At 45.5% G+C, this 25,401-nt stretch overlaps 1 protein-coding gene across 1 annotated transcript; it reads right to left on the minus strand.

Annotated features, from left to right (window-relative positions):
• Positions 1-246: 246 nt before the first annotated feature.
• On the minus strand, positions 247-2,879 carry LOC136513189 (ribosomal RNA-processing protein 17). The gene is made up of 4 exons (XM_066507177.1): positions 2,492-2,879; positions 2,204-2,309; positions 841-970; positions 247-746 (listed from the first exon to the last, which is right to left on the minus strand). Exons 1-4 carry the CDS (start codon positions 2,671-2,673, stop codon positions 475-477), a joined length of 690 nt encoding a protein of 229 aa, XP_066363274.1. The 5' UTR covers positions 2,674-2,879; the 3' UTR covers positions 247-474.
• Positions 2,880-25,401: the final 22,522 nt, after the last annotated feature.

Raw genomic sequence — 25,401 nt, forward strand, 5'->3', positions numbered from 1 at the left:
GCTGGCCTCTAGGGTGTAAACCTGGTTCTATAGTAGTAGCATTTACTGCATAGAATCGACTTGGATATGCTCATTACGGACGCCATAAGACGCCAATACGGCCTTTAAGGTAAGAGTTGGTACATACTCGTATCTGCCCAAAACATAGTCACCCGTTTTTGCAGATATAGCAGGACTCAGGAGCTACTATTGGCCGGATATGAGCACATCAGCAATTGGTCCAGACAAGGAAAACATGGCAGGGAGTTTAGCCGAAAGGAGCAGACACTGTCTACTTAAGACTGGCAGCAGACATGTAGCACAACTCAACAACAAAGCATCGATATAACAAATTTGTTCCATCACAATTTGTTTGCGGAACAAATGATCATCGATATATCAGCAAACAAAGTGCGGATCAGATGATGCGAGATTAACCACAGGTCCACAGCCAGTCACAGCATACAATTCTTTCCACAGAGGGTTCACAAAACACTACTTCCTTCCCTTGCCCTTCCTTTTACCCTTTGCAGCACCCCGCTTCTTGTCACCCTTTTTCGCTTTATTCTTGCTCTTGAACGTCCTCTTCTGTGGCTTCTTCTTCACACCTAAACTGTTGTTCTTCTTGGCAAACGAGCTAGGATTCTTGTTGGTGTAGCTCGTCGCCACAGGGCCGACAGTTTTCGGGCTGATGTCATCGTCTTCAGGAGTAATTTCACTGGTGGTGACTATAATTCTGGTCCCATCATCTTCGTAGGTTTTGATTTCTGGAAGCACGATCAATTACCAGAGAATGAGGTTTGGCTTCTAGAAACATCATAGTGTGACATGGTAGTTTACAAATTTAGTTCAGGTACTCACCAGACAAAGGTTCGTCATTTTCCATATCCTCACCATCATCACCGTTATCTTCATTTTCTAATCCAGCACCATCATTGTTATCCGATGACAGTACTTTACCATATATAGCAATCTCCTTCTCTTCTTTCCTCTGTAACAAAATAACAGCACTGAGAAAGACCTAATGGCAACAACCAAGTAGTGTGCTCATGTATAATTACTGAAACACAAGCCCCTGAAAATGACATTAAACTGTTCATAGACATCCCTATCACCTTTACATGGATATCTGTAAAATCCTTACGTAGCATTTGGTTATTAGATTGGGGCTGGAATTGGCTCCAAGTAACTATCCCAACCATTCACTTGCCAACCAAACAAAAGCATTAAATTGGTGCCTCCATTTCAATTTCCACATGGATTTGGTTTTGGGACTTGTTGAATCGGTTCTAACAATATAGTGAACCAAAAATAGTCCAAGCAACCTACAATGACTGAAATCCTTAGGTAGCATTTGGTGCTTAGATTGGGGGCTGGAACTGGGTCCAAGCAACTATCACAGCCATCCATTTGCCAATCAAACAAAAGCATCGAATCTGTGCCACATTTCTATTTCCATATGGGTTTGTATTTGAGACTTAGTTCAATTCGGTTCTAACAATTTGGACAACCAAACGGGCCCTTTGTGTTGTCTCATCGCCAAAAAGGAGGGGGAAATCAGCTTTAAGAACTGCGGTATGAGCTGCGATCTGCGGGCATCTTCCATTGAACTTACCCATCAGTCCATTGGAGTATATATTAGCAGTCCCCTTAGTCACTACTCCCCTAACGATGCATATTTAGCCTGTTCGGTTGGCTGGTTCGTATCGTTGCTGGTTCGTTTAGAAGTACTGCTGGCTGGTTTGTGTGAGAGAAAAATACTGTTCCGGCTGGAAATTTACGATCATTTACGACAAGCCACAGCCAAACGAACAGGCTGATTATCAACTGTCAATTACTAGAAGCTTTCTCCATTTCAATATGAACAACAAAAGCACACCCTCTTTTGGATTTCTTTCTTCCTATTTTCTCCTAATATTGGACTCGTGAACGTTGGCATAATGGCATACATTACTATCCCAGATGCATAACAATCTCTAGACAAATAGCAAGTGATTGGAAAGAGAAAAATCAACGGCCAATCATTTTTCGCTAGGACAAATGGACAATTTGTCTTTCATCAATACAAGAACTAGACACCATTCATTCTGAAATTCTGAACCAAGATATCTTTCATGAACCACATGTTACAGAATAGGAACTGATATCTTTCATGAACCACGTCGCTACAGAATAGAAACTAAACAGCTTCTGTACGTGTGTCAGGGAGAGAAGTGTTTCTTACCCTCTTGCGGTCCTGTATTTTCTTCTTCCTCTCCTTCTCCTGCAGAATCTTCTGCGCCTCTTTTCTTCTCTTCTTCTTCCTCTTGTGGAACCCAGTCACGAAATCCCTGCCAAACCAAGGGTCCCGGCCACGAATTCGTCAAATCCCTTGAACCACAGTACCACAGCTATATAATGCGTCGATCGACACAATTCGCAACAAAAAATAACCACTACAATCATGTTTTGCAATAGGAATTTCGCGGGCGTCGCCAACGGGGACAAGGCAAGGCAAAGGAGGTAGGCGCACCTGAGCGCTTTCTTGTCGAGCGTAACAGAGAGCGCCTTGTTCTTCAGGGCCCTCTTGTTGATATGCTTTGGCACCATCACCGTCGGCATCTGCCCCACCACGACGTCCTCCTCCTCCTCCTCCGAGGCCGCCATCTCATCCCCGTATTCCTCCTCTTCCACCGCCTCCTCCTCCCACACCATGGCTACGGAGTTCGCTCTCTCTCGGCAGGAGGCGCCGCCGCTAGCCGCACCTGCAGCGGCAGTTCTTCAATCAAAGCCAAGCGTGACGGTGGCGGCGGCGGCGAGAGGGACGGACAGCAGGCAGCGGACGCCGCTACAGCGGCGGCGGTAGAAAAGGAGGGGAGCGGGGCTGTTGGGCCTGTGCTGTGCGTGTGGGGACGCGGGCCTAGACCCGTCTAATCGAGCGGCTGAATGGGCCGGTACGAGTATGCTGCTGCTGCTGCTGTTGCTTCCACGTTGTGCTGGCTGGACTGGACTGCTGGATCGTAGGGCTAGCTTCGTCGTGACGGAATCTGATGATTTGGGTTTTGAGCACGGGCGTTTTTAGTTTCGGCTGTTTGCTGTTCTACTAGTTTCTCTTTCGGCTGAGTATTCTTCGAGTGGTAGCCAATTACAGCGAGAGTTTGTGCTCTTGTTTTAGGGTCCCTTTGGATCATCTAGTCTAGAATTAAATTTTAGGTAAGTGTCGTTTGAATATATAGACTAAAAGTGATAGATATACGCCTAATTTCTCTCCATATGCATTAAACCGAAAAATGAATCCGGATCGAGGGTTTATTTGGAACGGGGATTATGGAAACATAGGAAGAGAAGTCTAGGAATCGAGTGCCCTAACTCTTCGATTCAAGAAAACAATGGAGATGTTCGGTCGATGGTTTCTGCGGCTGATAAGTCGACCAAAGCTGATTTATTGTGAGAGAAAAATACTGTACGGTGACTGATAAGTTCAAACAAATAGGGCGAACAAACTACGTAGAAAAACACACAGCAACTTGATGAGAGCGGGTGGCATAAAGAAGACATCCGTTCGACTGGTTCAGCGGTTTCTGTTCGCTTCGCTGAAAGGCCAGGCTAAAAAGTACCGTTCGCCGATTTATCGGGAGAGAAAAACACCGATAAGAAAGGCTGATAGGTTCAAGCGAAGCAACCATTCTAGAGAAATTTCATCCGATTTGTACGTCTATCAAACCGCCCTAGTTAGGCTCGTACTCTCATACCGTATATTGCACTTGATTTTGTGCTGGCTGGGTTTCATATTGCGGTGCAGGACTGAAATCATCACCTCTGCTTCTTTGAGCACATCGTTGTCGGTCGCCGATTGGCCTGCTGGAGCCCATTCCACGGCATGCATGTGCGTCCGCACAGTTTTACCCAGCTGCCACGCGTCCATCATCCTATCCTATCCACCGTCATCATTTCTGCATCGTGTAGATAAATATGCCAAATGCAGAAAAAAAGATAATAATTAGTATTAGGCCTCGTTTAGATGCTGAAAAAATTTCAAACCGATGAATAGTACCATTTTCGTCTTATTTGACAAATATTGTCCAATCGTGGACCAACTAGGCTCAAAAGATTCATCTCGTGATTTCCAACTAAACTGTGTAATTCGTTATTTTTTTTACCTACATTTAATACTCCATGCAAGCGGCTAAAAATTGATGTGATGAAGAGAGAGTAAAAAAACTTGGAATTTTGGTGGCATCTAAACAAGGCCTTATTATCATTATCATTAAAGAAAAAAAGAAAAGCAGGGGGGGCCGAGCGCAGGCCTGAAAAAGGCGTGGCAGGCCCACCGTGTCAGGCAAAAGCGAGCGACGGGCGGAACCACGCAGAAAAAGGACCATGGATCATCGGCGCCCGGGCAGTGACGTCACCCCGGGGGGCGTTTCCGTAATCTCGTCGCCCCAGCCCAAATCATTTGGTCAATCGGATCTGGACGCCGGGGCCCACTCTCGTCTCGCCCCTATCATGCATGCGCGCTGCGGCCCCCCTCCCTTTTCCTGTTTCCTGATTGTATATTTACTTCAAAATCATTATATTATTATCTTATTTGTAGTGTGTTTTCCATCGTCTGAAAATATATACATGTTGGTAATGATAGTTTCTATAAATTTAGTCATGTTTAAAACAGTTTGACCTTGATTGAATCCGGAATTTTCTCTCTTTTTAGATGAGATCAGTATTATATTAGTAAATAGTAAATGGTGGGCATCAACGAGGCGATGCAGCAGGATATGGATATATGGTATCCAGACGCAGTGCTGCTGCCTTGTAGCCTTTTGCCGGCCAAAGAATTAAGAGTGTGTGTGAGAGAGAAGGGGCTATGAAAAGAGGAGATTGCAGCAGGCCGGGCTGCTGGTATCACCGTCTTCTCAGTGATGAGTTGAGTGAGGACCATCTCTCCATAGCAATCGTCTGCCCTAGGGCCCTAGGGTTCCTGCTTTTAGGTATCGTCGTAGTAAGAAATTTGTGGCGGGCTGATAAGACATGGCTAAAAGTACGATTGATTTGTTGTGAGAAAAAAATATTGTTCGTTGACTAAAAAAATACGGCTTATAAGCCAAGCGAACAGGGCGTTGTATAGGAAGCAAGCCATGGCTTTGCACAGTAGCCCTCATCATCCACTGGGAGGTTTGGAATGAGAGGAATCGAACTTAACTATTAGCTGTCGTTAACTTCGTGGTAGGTAAGACATTAACTAACTAATTACGTAAGAGCGTAAACAGATTCTAGGCCTATTTTTAGCAGCTAACTAACTATTAGCTGCAAAGGTTCAAATAGACCCGTACCACACATAGACATAGACTGATTTGGATTTCTTCCGGAAGGATGAACCCATGATTTTCAACCCGGTTCTATTCTACTCTAGTTATTACTTGTTAGACAAAAGTGGGTTGGTCTGATCTGAATATCTGATCTCTTTGCAGAAGTGGCAACTGCTCACCGTTGCACACACGGCCGGGACCGGGGACCAGTCGTCGCCTCCAATCCAAAGAGGGAGGAGACACTGTACTGTGCTCTCTGGAACTGGAAGGAGGACCATTTGTGTTGTGGTCGGGCCTAACGGTGACGCACAGAAACAGCAGCAGCCTCTGCTAACTACTGTAACTGTAGTTGCAATAAGCTCACCCATCCATGCTGTGTGTGTGTGGTATAGGAGCACCACAGGCTGACATGGCCTAACTTTACAGTGTTTGCTTATAGTATTGCATGCAGTATGTATGTTAATATGTTAGTATCATTTCATCTGGTAGCTTCGATCTTTTTTATTTTTGCCACGTTCGCTTCGCTGAAAAGTCATAGCTGAAAGTACTATTCGTTGATTTGTTGTGAGAGAAAAACATTGTTCCTTCGCTGAAACGCTACGGCTCGTAAGAGAGGCGAACATAGCCATTGTCTAAAAGAGTAAGGGGGTGTTTGGTTGCCCCTCCTAAATTTTAGTCGTTGTTCCATCGAATGTTTGGACACATACATGGAGTATTAAATATAGACTAATTACGAAACGAATTACATAGGTTACGACTAATTTGCGAGACAAATCTTTTAAGCCTAATTAGTCTATGATTTGATAATGTTTTGCTACAGTAAACATGTGCTAACGATGAATTAATTAGGCTTAAAAATTCGTCTCGTGGAGTACTGACGAATTATGTAATTTGTTTTTTATTAATATCCGAATACCCCATGCAACATTTTCCCGACGTACCTCTTAAATTTTAGTCACCGGATCCACCCCCAATACTAGTTCGTTACTACAGTACATAAAGAGTACGGCCTACATTAATTGACGGGTTCAATACATGCATGGAGCCACGATATTTGTGTAATTAATACTGCTAGTGGTTTGTTTAATGTTTTTATCGGTTAATATTTTAACTTTGTTTGTAAGCACATAAAAAGATCCTGTAGACCGATGATATATATATATATATATATAGAGAGAGAGAGAATTCAGTAGCCAGCTACAAAATAAGTTAATTCGTAGCCACCTCCATTTACGATAATTTTATATACTAATTTACGATAACGTTAATATATATTTACGATAGTTGGGTTACTATAACACATAGGGATATTTACCATAACGTTATAGTAAACCACCTAGTAAGAAGTTATTATAATCTCGTAAATTAACATAGTAATTATCGTAACTCAAAGTGGCTACAGAATAGGTTATTTTGTAGCCAGCTACAGAGCTGGCTACTGAATATACTCTCCATATATATATATATATACACTATCCTGTAGTTGGCTACAAAATAACTTATTCTGTAGCTACTTTGAGTTACGATAATTACTATGTTAATTTATGAGATTATAGTAACTACTTACTAAGTGATTTACTATAATTTTATAGTAAATATCTCTATGTGTTATAGTAACCCAACTATCGTAAATTAGTATATAAAATTATCGTAAATAGAGGTGGCTACAGAATAACTTATTTTGTAGCGAACTACCGAATATATATTATGAAACAAAGAGGTGCATTTATATTTAATTATATTTGTTTCGATCATGCTAATACACCAGCAGACGTCGTCATGCCCACTCCAGCAGCAGGAGCCACAACACATGAGTAACATTGACGACTCGTTCTGATTACATGCAGTGGCGGATCTAGAATTAATCATATGTTAGGAGGGGCTTCTCTTTCTTATTTTTTATATCTAGCATCTCTTTTTAAGCTTCAGTGACTACAAACTTGTAGCAGGGGCTCCATACATCCCGCGGCGGTAGCAAGAGCTCGAGCCCCACTGACCTGGTGGTAGATCCGCCCCCCTGATTACACACTTTACATACCACTTTACATACGCTGCCCTTGTGTTAAAACCGTCAAACTTTTTTTTTAAAGAAACTTTGGTTGTAAATGCATCAAAAGGTTACATATATATACCAGCTATGCAAGATGCCCCATATTAGAAGAGTCAGAGCCAGTGGCGGAGCCGAGGGGGGCTGGCAGGGGCCATGCCCCCCCCCCCCCCCCCCCCTCCCAATATTTCACAACAAAAAAATTAGTAGTATGACTTAATATTTTGTATTTATATTAAGAGGGAGATTATATAAAATTCTTGTCATATATACCTACTAATATCTTCAAGATAATATAATCAGACAAAACACAACTAGATAATAAAATTATCGTAATGAAAAAGACTGAGTCGGTACTCAAGATTTACAAAGTCACCCTAGACGTCTTGCTGTTAACGGGCATGTCACTTACCACTGAAAAAATAGCGCCTTAGATCCTAGGATACATATAAGAAATTGCGAGCACCCGTTCAAGTTAATGAATTATGTCGGTGCAGAAAGTGACCAACTAGTAAATATTTGTAGTTTTGTTGTACGTTGTGATCGGATATGGCCTAGCACTCAATGACACATGGTTTATACTGGTTCAGACAACGTGCCCTATGTCCAGTCGGGGTCGGTCGGCGACTTTATTCCTGAGCTTAGGTGCTCGAGGTCTGTAGTAGGGTTACAAACAAGAAGGAGAAAGGAGGGGGTATACAAGAGGTTCGTAAGGCTCCGACCGAAAGGGTCGCGGTCGAAACTGGGTGGTACTGCGGTTGCAAGGGGTTGGTGTCGATCTAGTGAGTCTGAGCTTGAAGAAGTTGATCCCCTCTAATTGGAGGGAGCGCATTGTAACACCCCGGTGTTATGCCTGCATTTAGGCACTGCAAATCATATATATCATGCATCATCAAGCATTCTAATCAGACATGCCTAATCATGTAAATAACAATTGAAACACTGTTTCGAAACATCTGAAACACGTTGTGAAACCTGAATGTTGCATACCTTTATTAGACTTGTTTTGCCCTGAATTTGCTTGCTAGGTTAGTAAAACATGGTTGGCTACTATTGTATATCATCTAGGATTGTTTAGTTCAAATTCTTGGAGCAAGGTTGTATTCAAATTAATTCGAAATTTGGCTTCAAAAATAAATTCCCAAAAATTAGGATTTTGAGTTAAACTTGGACTTTGAATTTACAATTCAAAATCTAGAAAGAATTTGGCTTTGGTCATAAAAGCAAAGTTGTAGAGAATTAAATTCTAAGTAACTTTTATTTTTGGTACATTTTCAAAAGATGTCATTTTCTTGCTCAAAATAATAGTTGAACGATGGCATTTAAAAATTTCTTGAAAATATAAATGAAAAAGGGTTTGTTTTTCTCATTCGCGGGCCGCCGCCTCGCTTTCGGCCCAGCCGCACAGGCGGCCCGGCCTGCCTCCGCGCCGCGCCTTTGCTCCCGCAGCGCTTCGCCCTGGCCCAGCAACCGCCTCGCCGGCCCAGGCCCACGCCGCGCCTTCCGCTCGCCCGCACTCGCGCGCCTGCGTCCTGACGCCGGCAGAAGCCGACCGCCGCGTGGCGCCACCCGTCGCCGGGCTCCTGACCACGCGGCCACGCGCCGTGGCAGCTCTAGCACTGCTGGCCATGACTTGAATCCCCACGCGCCCACCGCATTCCAGCGCTCCTCACTTCTCCTCTCCCGCGCTGCCTCTCTGCCTCTCACCGCGCGCCCGCCATAGCCACCACGCGTCGCGCCTCGCCGGAGCTCGCTCGCCCGGCCGTCCTAGCTCGCCATTGAACCCTCCACCTCGCCCGCAGCACCGCCACCTCGCGCACCACGTTGCCGACCAGCTCGCCACGCAATTCGACCGGAGGTGAGGCCCAATCGCGCGTTTTTCCTCCGCGCTGTCGCTCGTCGGAGCTCGGCCGCAGCGCACGCCGCCGTGGCTAGCCCTGCTCCGCCTCCCTCTCTTCCTCTTTTCGCACACACCGTGCCCACCTCGCAATGGCGGAGCTCGGTTGCGAGTCAACGACGCCGCTCCGGTCACCCTTGCGCCGGAACGAGCCCGTGCCGTCGCTCTGCAGCGCCGCCGCGCGCCATGGCCGCCGGCCACCTTGCTCCGGTGGTCCTCTGGCCTTGCAAGTTGCACCACCGGGTGCGCATCGCTGCGTTGAATCCAACAGTGCCGACCACGCCGCCGGCGACCTCACCGCCGGTGAGATCCGGTCGGTCAAAGTCGTCCCCTGCCTCCGGGTGACTGGCCAGTGGGGCCGGTTGACCCGCTGGGTCCCGCGTGGCAGCCTCTCTGGGTGTACAGCACCGGGTGCGCCCAGCAATTGTGTCGGCTGAGTTCAAAAGGATTTTTCAAAAATGATTTTTCAGAATTCTATTTAAATGCTTTAGAAAATGTTTGTGTACTCATTTTGGCTCCAAATTTGCTGAAACAAATTTTGTTGTGTTTCTTGTGACTAGATCTATCTGTTAAAAATATTGCATGTCATTTTTGAGATACTTTTCTGTAGAACTTTATTTAATCATGTATATTGCTGATAACTTGAAAAATGTGTAGAAAAATCTATAGGCTTCAGAAAAATATGATTCCAAGTTTGTTAATCTTCTTATGTAATGTGCTTCCTAGGAAAAATATGTTTCATGCATGAGCTGTGGGAAAATTTTGAGGTGTAGTTCAAGTACCTTTAATGGCTGATTTTTGTTATTTTAGCTAGAGAGCAAACTTTGTATAAAACATGCATGTGATAAATTTTGTACAGTCATTGTATGCTATGAAGAACATAGGAAAAATACTAACTCTGTTGTTGGACACTTTTTACAGTTCAAAGTATTTTTATGTTCATAATCCTGCCATAGCTTGTGATTTTTGTGTAGACTATTTTACTTATCCAAATGCCATGAAAATTTTATGGTAGTCTACTTAGAGTAGTACTATACTATTGTAATTTTCTTAGATTTTTATAAGCACCAGAAATATAGGTTGCTGTTGTAGCCCTAGTTTAAAATGAAATAAAATAATCCTCTTTAATGCAAGTTAGTTAATAATATTAGCTTTGGTGTATCTTTGAAGCATTTGATAAGATGTGTTGACTTAAACATATTAGTAGTAGAAGAGAATGCGGTAGATGACATGTGCTTGTAGTATATTTTCTTGGATGATGTTGACTACCTTGCATTCCAACATATCTAATGTATTCATCTCATCCGATGCACCGATTGCATAAGCACTTACGCACATTGCATCATACAGGATCGCAAACCGAGAACCCAGTCGTCATAACCGAGGAGCCCCAGAAGCAGTTCGAGGTGCAGCCGCAGGAAATGCCCGAAGCCGACGAGGAGGACGTTGAGGAACTTCCATAGTGCCCCGATCACCGTCAGAGCTCCTTCGAGAGAGGCAAGCCCCAAAGCATTTTCTCCCGGTTTGCAATTATTTAATTAACTGATTTACTTTAATTGATGCATTACGTTCAGGAGTTGTTTACAACCGTTGCTGCATTATACCTTGTTTACCTTTGTTATACTATATCCTTGTTACCCTGGTATCCGCAGTCGAGTCAATGCTTAGCTGGCTTAGACCGGTAGAAGTCGGGTGATTTCCTATCACCTGCGAGCTATAGGTGGTTACCTGGATCTGCTTGGATGACTATGAAGTCATGGTATAACTAAGTGTTAAATGAAGTTGAGACCGGACGGAGACTTGTAGAGTTTTTGACTGTAGTGCTTTCCGTCTGTGTCGATTAAGGACCGACCGTTGTTGGGCCTCGAGTCATGTTGAACGCATGCCTTACATTTAGCTGGCCGGATAAAGTACCTTCCGACCGCGAAGCTGGGAGATTTTTTGGGCCGAGTAGATTGCCCGCAACGCACTGTGCCGGAGCAGGTGTGGTAGGACACGGGGGCGGGATGATAAGACCAAAGTGCAGTCGGTCGGCCCCCGGGTACATGTGGTTCCTGGCAAACTCGAGACTCCTAGAAAGTTGACTCGGTGATCAATATCTCACTTTAGCGGGTGAGTGAGGTTTGTGTAAGGAATAAATCACCAGCTGGTTAGGAATCGATTCGAATCGCCATCGCTCCTGGATAGTGAACACCTGACTTGAGTTACTTCATCGTAGTAAATGTTTATGGAACACTTGGATGGTTATAATGAATATGACAGTATGGGAGTTGTTTAATGATCATTGGTTATCATTATCTGCTTAATCACATGTTTACTCTAGTATAGATGCAAATCTAGTCGACAGGTTCATAATAATTAACTTGGCAATAATGCTTTTAGAAAGGTTCTTGAAATGCTAAAAATGCTTCTTTTGCAAATGAGTCAGCTACCCTACTATAAAGCCCTTCATAATCCTTGGTGTCATTTATTTTCGGTTATGTCGGGTAAGTCTAGCTGAGTACCTTCTTGTACTCAGGGTTTTATTCCCACTTGTTGCAGATGGGCAGATGTATTATGGCTACTGTATCAACTGCCTGTATCCTGCGATGGGTGATGCTTAGGACCATAGGCATGGTCATTCCTTACGTCTCGTCTGATGCTTTTGTTGGAGATGATCATTCGCTGGCACTATATTTAAACTCCGCGTGAGTGTGTGTGGTTTGAACAAATGACTTCGCTACTTTTATTCGAACTGGTTTTGTAATAACTATGTTGAAACTCTGATATATCCTTGATGCAAACTTTTATGTAATATGTGATGGTGACCGCTAAACTTATTATGATCTTGGCTGGAATGGAAGTTGGTTTGAAATCCTTCGTGATTTCACGGACTACCGGGTTATACGGGCTTAAGTTTGCTAAATTGTCTACTCTGGCGGATGATTTTCTTACTTAATTTCGTATAATTGGTCGGTTCTGTTATAGCTGGCATCAGAGCATGGTTTAGCGTGTTACTGTTCGCAAGTGTATTTAAAACAAAAAGGCATTTGAAAAACGTGATTTCCAAACTATAAAGTGTGCCAGTGGTCATATCCTTTATGCCCAGTTAAGGACTTTAGGTGGCTTAATTAAGTACTGACTGGGGTTCTTGCATCATATTTCTCTTTCGTCGCTCATACGGCGTGCTATTGTATGAGTGCCACTTGTTTGAGTGGTAATGTATGGATCATTGTCTCTACGCCTCGGTAAGTGTGAGTTGTGAGAGCATGATCGGATACACCGCTGATCTAGGGTGAGTGCTTATATGATGCTGGAGTAATTACATGTTCTACGCATGTTTTACAAAGATATCTCATGTATGGGTCTTCCGTCTGTTGAGGCGATGCCGTCAATAGGACGATGGTTCGGGTAGTTACTACCATTGTACACGTATCTGGGGATTCGTGTAGAGCGTGTAGATAAAACTTTACTGCTTTTATGCATTCATTGGGAATTGGGCTGAAATGAATCTTCTGCAGGTACATAACAACGCTATCGTGTAGAACGTATTAGCTACGTATTTGAGAGATCGTTTGTATGCCACCGAATTCGTCGTTAGAATTTATTTATTTCCTAGATTTGTGAGAACGTACGGCACGTACATACATCATATTACTTATACATTTCATTCATGTCATGCATTCCTCCCCTTATAAATTGATTATCTCATTTTGATAAAAGTTGTATCACCTAAAATATGTTTCCCCGAGGTAATAAGAGAACTTTTGCTACAGATGACCCGCACGAAGCAGACCGCCCATAAGTCCACCGGAGGAAGAGCACCTCGACGTCCGTTGGCCCTGAGGGAGCACCGCACCACGGACACCTTCTTGAGCGAGTTTGGCATGCCGACTTTGCTTTGGAGAGTGCTCCATGATGTGGGGTACCCAGAGGGTCAAGAGCCGGTGTACTCTTGGAATGAGAGCCAGTTAGCAGAGGATGGACTCGCAGTGGTGGAGATCACGGTTCCTGCTCTCGGTGATGCTCCAGATTGGGATGGTTGGCATTTGGAGTTTGAGGGTCGCACTCCAGCTGAGGGTGCAGAGGGAGCAGCCTTCCGTGTCATCAGGGACATTATGAGCAGATTTCCCAGTGAGCTTGCAGCAGCTCTAGCTGGCACTTTTCCTAGGGATGATCCTCGTGATGCCATTTGGGTTCAGCCTCAGGGAAGTGCATTGGTCAGAGGTCCGGCTGAAGGACAGGCTAGCGACAACCAGGCAATGAGTGCTATGTTCGCCGCCATCAGAGCATATGAGGGTCTCAAGAGTACCTACTGGACTTTGACTGGCTTGCGTAATGAGGATAAGCTCAAAGGGAAGAAGTAGAAGAAGAGACAGGCACGTGCTATAGCTAGTTTGTAGGAGCAGTTGGCTGATATGAATTTACAACGAGATCAGGCGGTTGAGAGAGGTGATAGAGCTATGCAGCGAGTGCATACGTTGACTCAAGCCAACAACAATGCAGACCGCATGATAGGACAGTTGGTTCAGGAAAGGAATGAAGCCTGGAACGCAAGAAACCTTCTGCTGCAGAGAGTCGATGAGCTAGAGGAATACAACGGCAACCTGCACGAGGAGTTTCACGTGCTCTACAATGGGGTTGGCCCATATGCTCCACCAAACGCCGCTGGCATGGACATCGACGACGACAACCAGGACAAGCCTGTAGTTTCACCTAGGGGCGATGGTGACGTCTCCGATCCCGACGATGGCCCCGAGGAGTAGGCTAGTTGCCTTGCGCTAGTATCTAGGTCCTGTTGCGATGACCTTTCTTTTGTTGGCATGTAACCTATTGTATGTTGCTTCAAACGTATGAGACTTGGCATGTGGTTGGAACTTGATTTTCGAATGCGATATCTGAACGCATAAAAAGTCCAGTGTATGTATGCTGGCAATTTGATTGTATGGACGCGATGTTTGCCGTTGAAGTAATTTGATTAAGTGCTGTTGTTTTAATTGGGATGCGATTGTTGTGCCTCTGTTTTATTGTATGAATTTATTCTCTCCAGTAAATTCAGTACGGCATAATTTTTCTTCACCCGCAATTATTACAGCTTCACTCAATCATTACTTGTTGCTGAAATATGCAGATGACAAACACTCGCCGAACCACGTATGAGGCCGCTGAGACCGGTGCTAACGGTGCGGGGACCGGTGGTGGTGGTGGTGGAAACCACGGCAACAACAATGAACCTCCCCATGAACCGCATTTGCCACCTCCTCCCCCATTTACCCCTGAGATGTTCCTCGCATAGCTGCTCGGGAGTCAGCGCAACGCGGAACAATCCCAGAAGAACATGGAAGATTTTCTACGCACCATCGCCAACAATGTTCAACGTGGTAACAATCAAGGTGGTGGCATGGGAGTGAACCAATATAGCAGCTTCAAAGATTTCATGGACACCAGGCCGCCAGTATTCAAGGAAGCAACAGAGCCACTCGATGCTGAGGAATGGATCAACACGATGGAAGATAAATTCCGTGTGTTGAGGATGACTGAGGTTCTGAAAACGGAGTATGCTGCACTTCAATTGCAAGGACCGGCGGGAATGTGGTGGAAGCACCATCGCACCACCTTCCCTCCAAATGCTCAGATTTCTTGGAGAGAGTTTGCTGAGGCCTTCCGTGGAGTCTACATTCCACCCGGGCTGACCGAGATGAAGTTGGGAGAGTTTCTGGCATTGAACCAGGGCACCAAAACCGTGATGCAATACCTGCATGCCTTCAACAACTTGTGTCGCTATGCTCCCGACATGGTTAACACAGATGCTAAAAGAATAGCCAGTTTTAAGAGGGGACTCAATCCAAAAATGATGAAGCATGTTGGTACCAACAACCGAGTCAGATTCAATGACTTCATCAGCGACTGTCTGAAGCAGGAGAAGAATAACAACGCCAGCACCGCAGCCAAGACACGCAAGAGAGCCTTTGAAGGTGGGCCGTCTCAAGCTAGAGCACCTATGGGAGGTCGTCCTCCTTATCGCCCATCGGCACCTGGCGCTAGGTTCAGGCCACCTCAGCCAAGAAGTCAGAATTTCCGTGGACCTCAAAAGCCGTACAAGATGGCAGTACAGCCCAATAAAGCAGCCGCAACTGCGGTACAAGGCAGTTCCAAGGGAGCTGTGGGATCTACCGGGACAGTGAGAGGACCCTGCTATAACTGTGATCAACCCGGCCATTTCTCGAGGTTTTGTCCGTACCCGCCCAAGAAGAAGCAGCAGACTTATAATGCTAGAGTGCATAGTACGACAGTGGATGAAATTCCAGAGGGAGAGCCCGTCACTGCTGGTAAGTTTCCTATCAACGAAAACCCTGCAATTGTTCTATTTGATTCTGGATCATCGCATTCTTTTATGAGTCAAGCATTTGCACAGAAACATGGACAACTATGCACAGAATTGGGGTATGGGTACCGTATAAGTTCAGCAGGGGCTGATGTTTTGACCAACCGGATGGTTCGAGGGGCAACCCTTGAATTAGGTAGCAGGAAGTTTCGAGTGAACTTGATAGTTATGCCCAGGTTAGTCTTGGATATCATTATAGGGATGAATTGGATGAAGGATTGGGGAGCAGTCATAGATACTGGAAGTCGAGTACTTACCCTTAAGGATCCCCTGGGTGAGGGTACTTTCCAAGTACCATTGCCTCGGAGAACAGACCTGATAAGTGTTACATGTGCTACGGCAGTCATTCCTATTCATCAGATTCCGGTAGTGTGTGAATTCCCGGATGTATTCCTGGATGAGCTACCTGGTCTTTCGCCGGATAGGGAGATTGAGTTTGGAATTGAGTTAGTCCCCGGAACAGCTCCGATTTCAAGGAGACCCTATCGGATGCCTCCAGATGAGTTAGCTGAGCTAAAGAAGCAATTAGAAGATTTGTCAAAAAAGGGGTTTATTCGGCCAAGCAAGTCTGAATGGGGATGTCCCGCTTTGTTTGTGAAGAAGAAGAAAGAGGGCACATTGAGAATGTGCGTAGATTATAGGCCACTCAATGTTGTGACCATCAAGAATAAATATCCCTTGCCACATATTGATGTTCTATTTGACCAATTATCCAAGGCCAAGGTGTTCTCAAAAATAGATTTGAGATCCGGTTATCATCAGATCAAGATTAGGCCACAGGATATACCGAAAACTGCATTTTCCACCAGATACGGGTTGTATGAGTATCTTGTCATGTCCTTTATCTTGACAAATGCTCCTGCATACTTTATGTTTTTGATGAATACAGTTTTCATGTCAGAATTGGATAAGTTTGTGGTAGTGTTCATCGATGACATTCTAGTGTACTCTGAGAATAAGAAAGATCATGAAGAGCATCTGAGAACTGTCTTGACCAGACTAAGGGATCATCAATTGTATGCTAAGTTTAGCAAATGCGAATTCTGGTTGAAGGAAGTTCCCTTCCTTGGTCACATTCTGTCAGAGAATGGAGTTTCAGTAGATCCAAGTAAGGTGCAAGAAGTTATGAATTGGAAAGCACCGACCACAGTTCCTGAGATTAGAAGTTTCTTAGGATTAGCCGGTTATTACCGTCGCTTTATACCAGATTTCTCGAAGATTGCCAAACCGATGACGAGTCTCCTATAGAAGGATCACAAGTTTGTGTGGACAGAGGAGTGTGAAGCAGCTTTCCACACTTTGCGGAAACTATTGACCACTGCTCCTGTTCTAGCACAACTAGATATCGAGAAACCATTTGATGTGTTTTGCGATGCATCGAAGACTGGATTAGGATGTGTTCTTATGCAAGATAGGAGAGTCATTGCTTATGCATCACGTCAATTGAGAAAGCACAAGGTCAACTATCCAACACATGATCTTGAACTTGCTGCAGTTGTGCACGCCCTAAAAATTTGGAGACATTACCTACTTGGTAATGTGTGCAATATTTTCACGGATCACAAGAGTCTTAAGTATATCTTTACCCAACCAGAACTAAACATGAGACAGCGTAGATGGTTGGAATTGATCAAGGATTACAACTTGAATGTGCAATATCATCCTGGAAAAGCCAATGTAGTGGCAGATGCTTTGAGCAGAAAGTCACATTACTTGAATGTGCAGCCATTACTTGAAGATGGGTTCGATCTAATGCATCCTGCTGTGTTACATAGTATTCAGATTAGTTGCTCTTTGGAGAGTAAGATAATAGAAGGCCAGAAAACCGACAAGGGGATATTCCACCTCAAAGAGAAATTAAAAGAAAAGCCGTCTCAACACTTTAAAGTGGATGAACAGGGCGTGTTGTGGTTTGACGACCGTCTTGTGGTTCCCAAGGATCGAGAGCTTAGGAATAAACTCATGGATGAAGCTCACCTTTCTAAGCTATCTATCCATCCCGGAAGTAGTAAGATGTATCAAGAACTAAGATCTTGTTATTGGTGGACCAAAATGAAGAAAGAAATTACAGCATATGTTGTCAGATGTGACACATGTTGTCGAGTGAAAGCCATTCACATGAAACCTGCCGGTATGGTGCAGCCCTTATCAGTCCCTAGTTGGAAGTGGGACGATATAAGTATGGATTTTATCACAGGTTTGCCCACTACTCAAAAAGGACATGATTCAATTTGGGTAATTGTGGACCGTCTTACCAAGACCGCTCATTTCTTGCCGGTCAAAACAGATTATCGACCACCTCAATATGCCGAGAAGTATATCGCAGAAATTGTGAGGTTGCATGGTATACCAAAGACCATAGTATCTGATCGAGGCTCACAGTTCATGGCTCACTTTTGGGAACATTTACACAAAGGCTTAGGAACTAGTTTGATTCGCAGTACCGCTTATCATCCTCAGACAGATGGTTAGACTGAGTGAATGCTGTTTTGGAGGATATGTTAAGAGCCTGTGTATTGTCTGCTAAGGGATCATGGGAGTCATGGTTACCGTTGGCTGAGTTTTCTTATAATAATAGTTATCAAGAAAGCATCAAGATGGCCCCATTTGAAGCTTTATATGGCAGAAAATGTAGAACACCATTAAATTGGGTCGAGCCTGGTGATAGAAGGTATTATGGCATTGACTTTGTAGAAGAAGCCAAGAAGAAAGTTCATATTATTCAGCAGAATATGAAAGCTGCCCAATCACGTCAGAAAAGCTATGCAGACAAAAGAAGGAGACCCCTTGCGTTTGAAGTTGGTGACTATGTTTATCTGAAAGTCACGCCAATGAAGAAGAAAAGGTTTGGAATCCGAAGAAAGCTTGCCGCTAGATTCGTAGGACCATACAAGATCTTGGAACAAAGAGGTCCGGTAGCCTACAAGTTAGAGTTACCTGAGACAATGAGTATCGTTTTCCCAGTTTTCCATGTATCACATCTTAAGAAATGTTTGCATGTTCCGGAGGAAAGAATAGAACCTCGAGGTATCCAACTCAAATCAGATTTGGTGTATCGTGAGCAACCAGTCCGGGTGTTAGACACTAAGGAACGTGCTACTCGGAATAGTGTAGGTGAAAACATACAAGATACAGTGGGATCATCATGATGAGGGAGATGCAACTTGGGAAACAGGAGAGTATCTACAAAAAGCTTATGAAGATTTTTATAACAAATGGTTCGTAACCCAAATCTCGGGACAAGATTTTTATAAGGGGGGAGGGCTGTAACACCCCGGTGTTATGCCTGCATTTAGGCACTGCAAATCATACATATCATGCATCATCAAGCATTCTAATCAGACATGCCTAATCATGTAAATAACAATTGGAACACTGTTTCGAAACATCTGAAACACGTTGTGAAACCTGAATGTTGCATACCTTTGTTAGACTTGTTTTGCCCTGAATTTGCTTGCTAGGTTAGTAAAACATGGTGGGCTACTATTGTATATCATCTAGGATTGTTTAGTTCAAATTCTTGGAGCAAGGTTGTATTCAAATTAATTCGAAATTTGGCTTCAAAAATAAATTCCCAAAAATTAGGATTTTGAGTTAAACTTGGACTTTGAATTTACAATTCAAAATCTAGAAAGAATTTGGCTTTGGTCATAAAAGCAAAGTTGTAGAGAATTAAATTCTAAGCAACTTTCATTTTTGGTACATTTTCAAAAGATGTCATTTTCTTGCTCAAAATAATAGTTGAACGATGGCATTTAAAAATTTCTTGAAAATATAAATGAAAAAGGGTTTGTTTTTCTCATTCGCGGGCCGCCGCCTCGCTTTCGGCCCAGCCGCACAGGCGGCCCGGCCTGCCTCCGCGCCGCGCCTTTGCTCCTGCAGCGCTTCGCCCTGGCCTAGCAACCGCCTCGCCGGCCCAGGCCCACGCCGCGCCTTCCGCTCGCCCGCACTCGCGCGCCTGCGTCCTGACGTCGGCAGAAGCCGACCGCCGCGTGGCGCCACCCGTCACCGGGCTCCTGACCGCGCGGCCACGCACCACGGCAGCTCTGGCACTGCTGGCCATGACTTGAATCCCCACGCGCCCACCACATTCCAGCGCTCCTCACTTCTCCTCTCCCGCGCTGCCTCTCTGCCTCTCACCGCACGCCCGCCATAGCCACCGCGCGCCGCGCCTCACCGGAGCTCGCTCGCCTGGCTGTCCTAGCTCGCCATTGAACCCTCCACCTCGCCCGCAGCACCGCCACCTCGTGCACCACGTTGCCGACCAGCTCGCCACGCGATTCGACCGGAGGTGAGGCCCAATCGCGCGTTTTTCCTCCGCGCTGTCGCTCGTCGGAGCTCGGCCACAGCGCACGCCGCCGTGGCTAGCCCTACTCCGCCTCCCTCTCTTCCTCTTTTCGCGCGCACCGTGCCCGCCTCGCAATGGCGGAGCTCGGTTGCGAGTCAACGACGCCGCTCCGGTCACCCTTGCGCCGGAACGAGCCCGTGCCGCCGCTCTACAGCGCCGCCGCGCGCCATGGCTGCCGGCCACCTTGCTCCGGTGGTCCTCTGGCCTTGCAAGTTGCACCACCGGGTGCGCATCGCTGCGTTGAATCCAACAGTGCCGACCACGCCGCCGGCGACCTCACCGCCGGTGAGATCCGGCCGGTCAAAGCCGTCCCCTGCCTCCGGGTGACTGGCCAGTGGGGCCGGTTGACCCGCTGGGTCCCGCATGGCAGCCTCTCTGGGTGTACAGCACTGGGTGCGCCCAGCAATTGTGTCGGCTGAGTTCAAAAGGATTTTTCAAAAATGATTTTTCAGAATTCTATTTAAATGCTTTAGAAAATGTTTGTGTACTCATTTTGGCTCCAAATTTGTTGAAACAAATTTTGTTGTGTTTCTTGTGACTAGATCTATCTGTTAAAAATATTGCATGTCATTTTTGAGATAATTTTCTGTAGAGCTTTATTTAATCCTTGATATTGCTAATAACTTGAAAAATGTGTAGAAAAACCTATAGGCTTCAGAAAAATATGATTCCAAGTTTGTTAATCCTCTTATGTAATGTACTTCCTAGGAAAAATATGTTTCATGCATGTGCTGTGGGAAAATTTTGAGGTGTAGTTCAAGTACCTTTAATGGCTGATTTTTGTTATTTTAGCTAGAGAGCAAACTTTGTATAAAACATGCATGTGATAAATTTTGTACAGTCATTGTATGCTATGAAGAAAATAGGAAAAATACTAACTCTGTTGTTGGACACTTTTCACAGTTCAAAGTATTTTTATGTTCATAATCCTGCCATAGCTTGTGATTTTTGTGTAGACTATTTTACTTATCCAAATGCCATGAAAATTTTATGGTAGTCTACTTAGAGTAGTACTATACTACTGTAATTTTCTTAGATTTTTATAAGCACCAGAAATATAGGTTGCTGTTGTAGCCCTAGTTTAAAATGAAATAAAATAATCCTCTTTAATGCAAGTTAGTTAATAATGTTAGCTTTGGTGTATCTTTGAAGCATTTGATAAGATGTGTTGACTTAAACATATTAGTAGTAGAAGAGAATGCGGTAGATGACATGTGCTTGTAGTATATTTTCTTGGATGATGTTGACTACCTTGCATTCCAACATATCTATTGTATTCATCTCATCCGATGCATCGATTGCATAAGCACTTACGCACATTGCATCATACAGGATCGTAAACCGAGAACCCAGTCGTCATAACCGAGGAGCCCGAGGAGTAGTTCGAGGTGCAGCCGCAGGAAGTGACCGAAGCCGACGAGGAGGACGTTGAGGAACTTCCAAAGTGCCCCGATCACCGTCCGAGCTCCTTCGAGAGAGGCAAGCCCTGAAGCATTTTCTCCCGGTTTGCAATTATTTAATTAACTGATTTACTTTAATTGATGCATTACGTTCAGGAGTTGTTTGCAACCATTGCTGCATTATACCTTGCTTACCTTTGTTATACTATATCCTTGTTACCCTGGTATCCGTAGTCGAGTCAATGCTTAGCTGGCTTAGACCAGTAGAAGTCGGGTGATTTCCTGTCACCTGCGAGCTATAGGTGGTTACCTGGATCTGCTTGGATGACTATGAAGTCATGGTATAACTAAGTGTTAAATGAAGTTGAGACCGGACGGAGACTTGCAGAGTTTTTGACTGTAGTGCTTTCCGTCTGTGTCGATTAAGGACCGACCATTGTTGGGCCTCGAGTCATGTTGAACGCATGCCTTACATTTAGCTGGCCAGATAAAGTACCTTCTGACCGCGAAGCTGGGAGATTTTTCGGGCCGAGTAGATTGCCCACAACGCACTGTGCTAGAGCAGGTGTGGTAGGACACGGGGGCTGGGATGATAAGACCAAAGTGCAGTCGGTTCGGCCCCCGGGTACATGTGGTTCCTGGCAAACTCGAGACTACCTGGAAAGTTGACTCGGTGATCAATATCTCACTTTAGTGGGTGAGTGAGGTTTGTGTAAGGAATAAATCACCAGCTGGTTAGGAATCGATTCGAATCGCCATCGCTCCATGGATAGTGAGCACTTGACTTGAGTTACTTCATCGTAGTAAATGTTTATGGAACACTTGGATGGTTATAATGAATATGACAGTATGGAAGTTGTTTAATGATCATTGGTTATCATTATCTGCTTAATCACATGTTTACTCTAGTATAGGTGCAAATCTAGTCGATAGGTTCATAATAATTAACTTGGCAATAATGCTTTTAGAAAGGTTCTTGAAATGCTAAAAATGCTTCTTTTGCAAATGAGTCAGCTACCCTACTATAAAGCCCTTCATAATCCTTGGTGTCATTTATTTTCGGTTATGTCGGGTAAGTCTAGCTGAGTACCTTCTTGTACTCAGGGTTTTATTCCCACTTGTTGCAGATGGGCAGATGTATTATGGCTACTGTATCAACTGCCTGTATCATGCGATGGGTGATGCTTAGGACCATGGGCATGGTCATTCCTTACGTCTCGTCTGATGCTTTTGTTGGAGATGATCATTCGCTGGCACTATATTTAAACTCCGCGTGAGTGTGTGTGGTTTGAACAAATGACTTCCGCTACTTTTATTCGAACTGGTTTTGTAATAACTATGTTGAAACTCTGATATATCCGTGATGCAAACTTTTATGTAATATGTGATGGTGACCGCTAAACTTATTACGATCTTGGCTGGAATGGAAGTTGGTTTGAAATCCTTCGTGATTTCACGGACTACCGGGTTATACGGGCTTAAGTTTGCTAAATTGTCTGCTCTGGCGGATGATTTTCTTACTTAATTTCGTATAATTGGTCGGTTCTGTTACACGCATCCCCTTTTATAGATGAAGGGGTGGCTTTTACAGGTGAGAGGGAGAGAGTACAGATATTTCTAAGTCTTGCTGCCTACGGTGATGAAACTCGATAATGGTTGAAGCCTCCCAATACTGTCGATGTCGCTGTAGGATGTCAGATGTGCACGGGGGGTCGAGATATCTTCTTCAGGAAGGATGGACGCCGGTACCTGCAAACACTTCTGGATGCCTGGTGGCATGTGAGGAGCCGCGCTATGTTCACTCAGTGTGGCAGATCCTGGAGCCCATACCGCAATCGGTGTCCATAGACACGCGTAGGGGGCTCACCATATGGGAGTTTCTATCGGGCCCTATAATACTTTGTGCTAGGGTGGCTGCAGAGCACTGCTTCGTGCAGGGTATGGTCCCTGGTACAGTGGTTTTGACTTGTGAGCCATGCCTTGTCTTTCTTCGCACGCCTTCTGGTTCTATCCGAGCGGGCGTCCCCGGTCGGATGGTCCCTAGTTGGAGAATAGCGATGAGCATGGTTTTCTATGAATCCTGGTCGGAGACACGGGGTCGGAGTCAGAGGCGGTCCTCGGATCAGGCTTTTCGAGTGGAGGCCGTGTCGAGGCGGCCGGGGTCTGACGCTAGCGCTTCGATCAGAGAGGCCGTTCGGAGCTGGCCTGAGCCTGAGCTAGTGCTCCGGTCAGAGAGATGGGCCGAAGGCGGCCTAGGCCTGAAGCGAGTGCTCCGGTCTATTGAGTTCAGATTCTTGGGCCGGTCCAGAAGAAGAAAAGACCGTTCTTCTAGGCCGAGCCCTGGCGTGGAAGCCGGTCCCCGAGGGACCTCGGGTTTATGAACCCGATAGGAGCCCCTGAGCCCCCGGGTGATTCAGACAGAATCGTCTAGGGGATTTTTGTCATGCCGGCGGGTGCGCGTGAGCGCACCCGCGGGTGTAGCCCCCGAGCCCCAGGCGGTTCGGGCCAAACCAGTTGGGGGTGTTGTCTCAGCAGGCGTGTATGCATGTTTTTTAGTTTGAGATGGAATTTTGTTTAACCATGGCGTCATTGTGCAGCCGAGGTGTTTTTAAGCACGGGGATTGGATTGAGACAGAACTTAATGATCCCGGCATCGGTGCGCGTCGGGGATCAGATGAGGAAGTTTTTAGTTTTTGAAACAAGCCTTGGCGTCGGTGCGCGCCGTGAACGGAAATAACTTAGTTTCGGATGCAACAGAGTTCGATCTTTGGCATCGGTGCGCGCTGTGGGATCGGGTAAGGTGGAGTCGCGAGTAGACCTAGGTGTCGGTGCTCGCCATGGATCAAAAGAGTTAGTTTTAGTTAGTGAAGCCGTCTAAAGCCGTTACGCGAGTTAAGGAGTCACGGTCCCAAGCCGTAGCCGGATGTCGCCTATCCTGTCGACGCAAATTAAGGAGTCATGGACCCAAGCCGTAGCCGGATGTCGCCTATCCCGTCGACATGAGTTAAGGAGTCGCGGTCCCAAGCCATAGCCGGATGTCGCCTATCCCATCAACGCGAGTTTAAGGAGTCATGGTCCCAAGCCATAGCCGGATGTCAACTATCCCGTCGATGTGAGTTAAGGAGTCGTGGTCCCAAGCCGTAGCCGGAAGTCGCCTATCCCGTCGACACGAATTCGGAGTCGCGGTCTCATGGCGTTTAAACCCCCGAGCCTTGTTGGGCCTTCGTGGGGGCTATGAGTTGTTTTTGCGCTACCCCATCTGGTTCCTCACAACCGGAGGGGCTGAGGTTCATCGCCTATCCCGATCGCTCGGGCTCGAAGACTAGCTCGGTGAGCTCGCTAACGGGTGTGATCGAGTGGAATCCGGGTCCATCGTTGAAAGCTCTAGTTTGGTTTTAGTGAATTGATGAAACCCTAAGTGCTGACCTAGTTTATCAAGTGATCATGATATAGGTAGCACACTCCAAGTTGCGAAGCAAACAAAGATCATAGCATGATGAAGATGATGACATGGTGATGATCAAGTGCTTGGACTTGGAAAGAAGAAAGAGAAAAACAAAAAGCTCAAGGCAAAGGTATAAACCATAGGAGCTATTTTGTTTTAGTGATCAAGACACTTAGAGAGTATGATCACATTTAGGTTTGATAGCCGTACTATTAAGAGGGGTGAAACTCGTATCGGAATGCGGTTATCAAAGTGCCACTAGATGCTCTAACTCATTGCATATGCATTTAGGATCTAGTGGAGTGCTAACACCCTTGAAAATGTTTGTGAAAATATGCTAACACTTGTGCACAAGGTGATACACTTGGTGGTTGGCATATTTGATCAAGGGTGGTGAAGTTTAGGAGCAAGGGCAAGAAACTCCACCGGCGGAGTGTCCACCCGTAGAGTGCAGACAGTCCGACGGTGCCACCAACGCCCTAGACAGAAAAGAAGAAGGTCACTAGAAGTGACCGGATGCTGGCCTCGGTTGGACCGGCGTGTCCGATCAGGTGTAGCAGCGAAGACACTGGCATCGGTCAAACGACCAGACGCTGGGTCGCTCTACGACTAGACGTTGAAGGGCTGCGTCCGGTCGTG

Source organism: Miscanthus floridulus, chromosome 16 (assembly GCF_019320115.1).
Source record: "Miscanthus floridulus cultivar M001 chromosome 16, ASM1932011v1, whole genome shotgun sequence".
In the NCBI taxonomy this organism is placed as follows: Eukaryota; Viridiplantae; Streptophyta; class Magnoliopsida; order Poales; family Poaceae; genus Miscanthus; species Miscanthus floridulus.

What these genes read in the sequence shown, in the direction of transcription:
- LOC136513189 (XM_066507177.1), bottom strand. Translation starts at nt 2,673, where the DNA reads ATGGTGTGGGAGGAGGAGGCGGTGGAAGAGGAGGAATACGGGGATGAG. An exon ending in AAATACAGGACCGCAAGAGG is followed by an intron (nt 971 to 2,203) that starts GTAAGAAACACT and finishes ATTTTGTTACAG; the next exon opens with AGGAAAGAAGAGAAGGAGAT. An exon ending in AAATGACGAACCTTTGTCTG is followed by an intron (nt 747 to 840) that starts GTGAGTACCTGA and finishes TCGTGCTTCCAG; the next exon opens with AAATCAAAACCTACGAAGAT.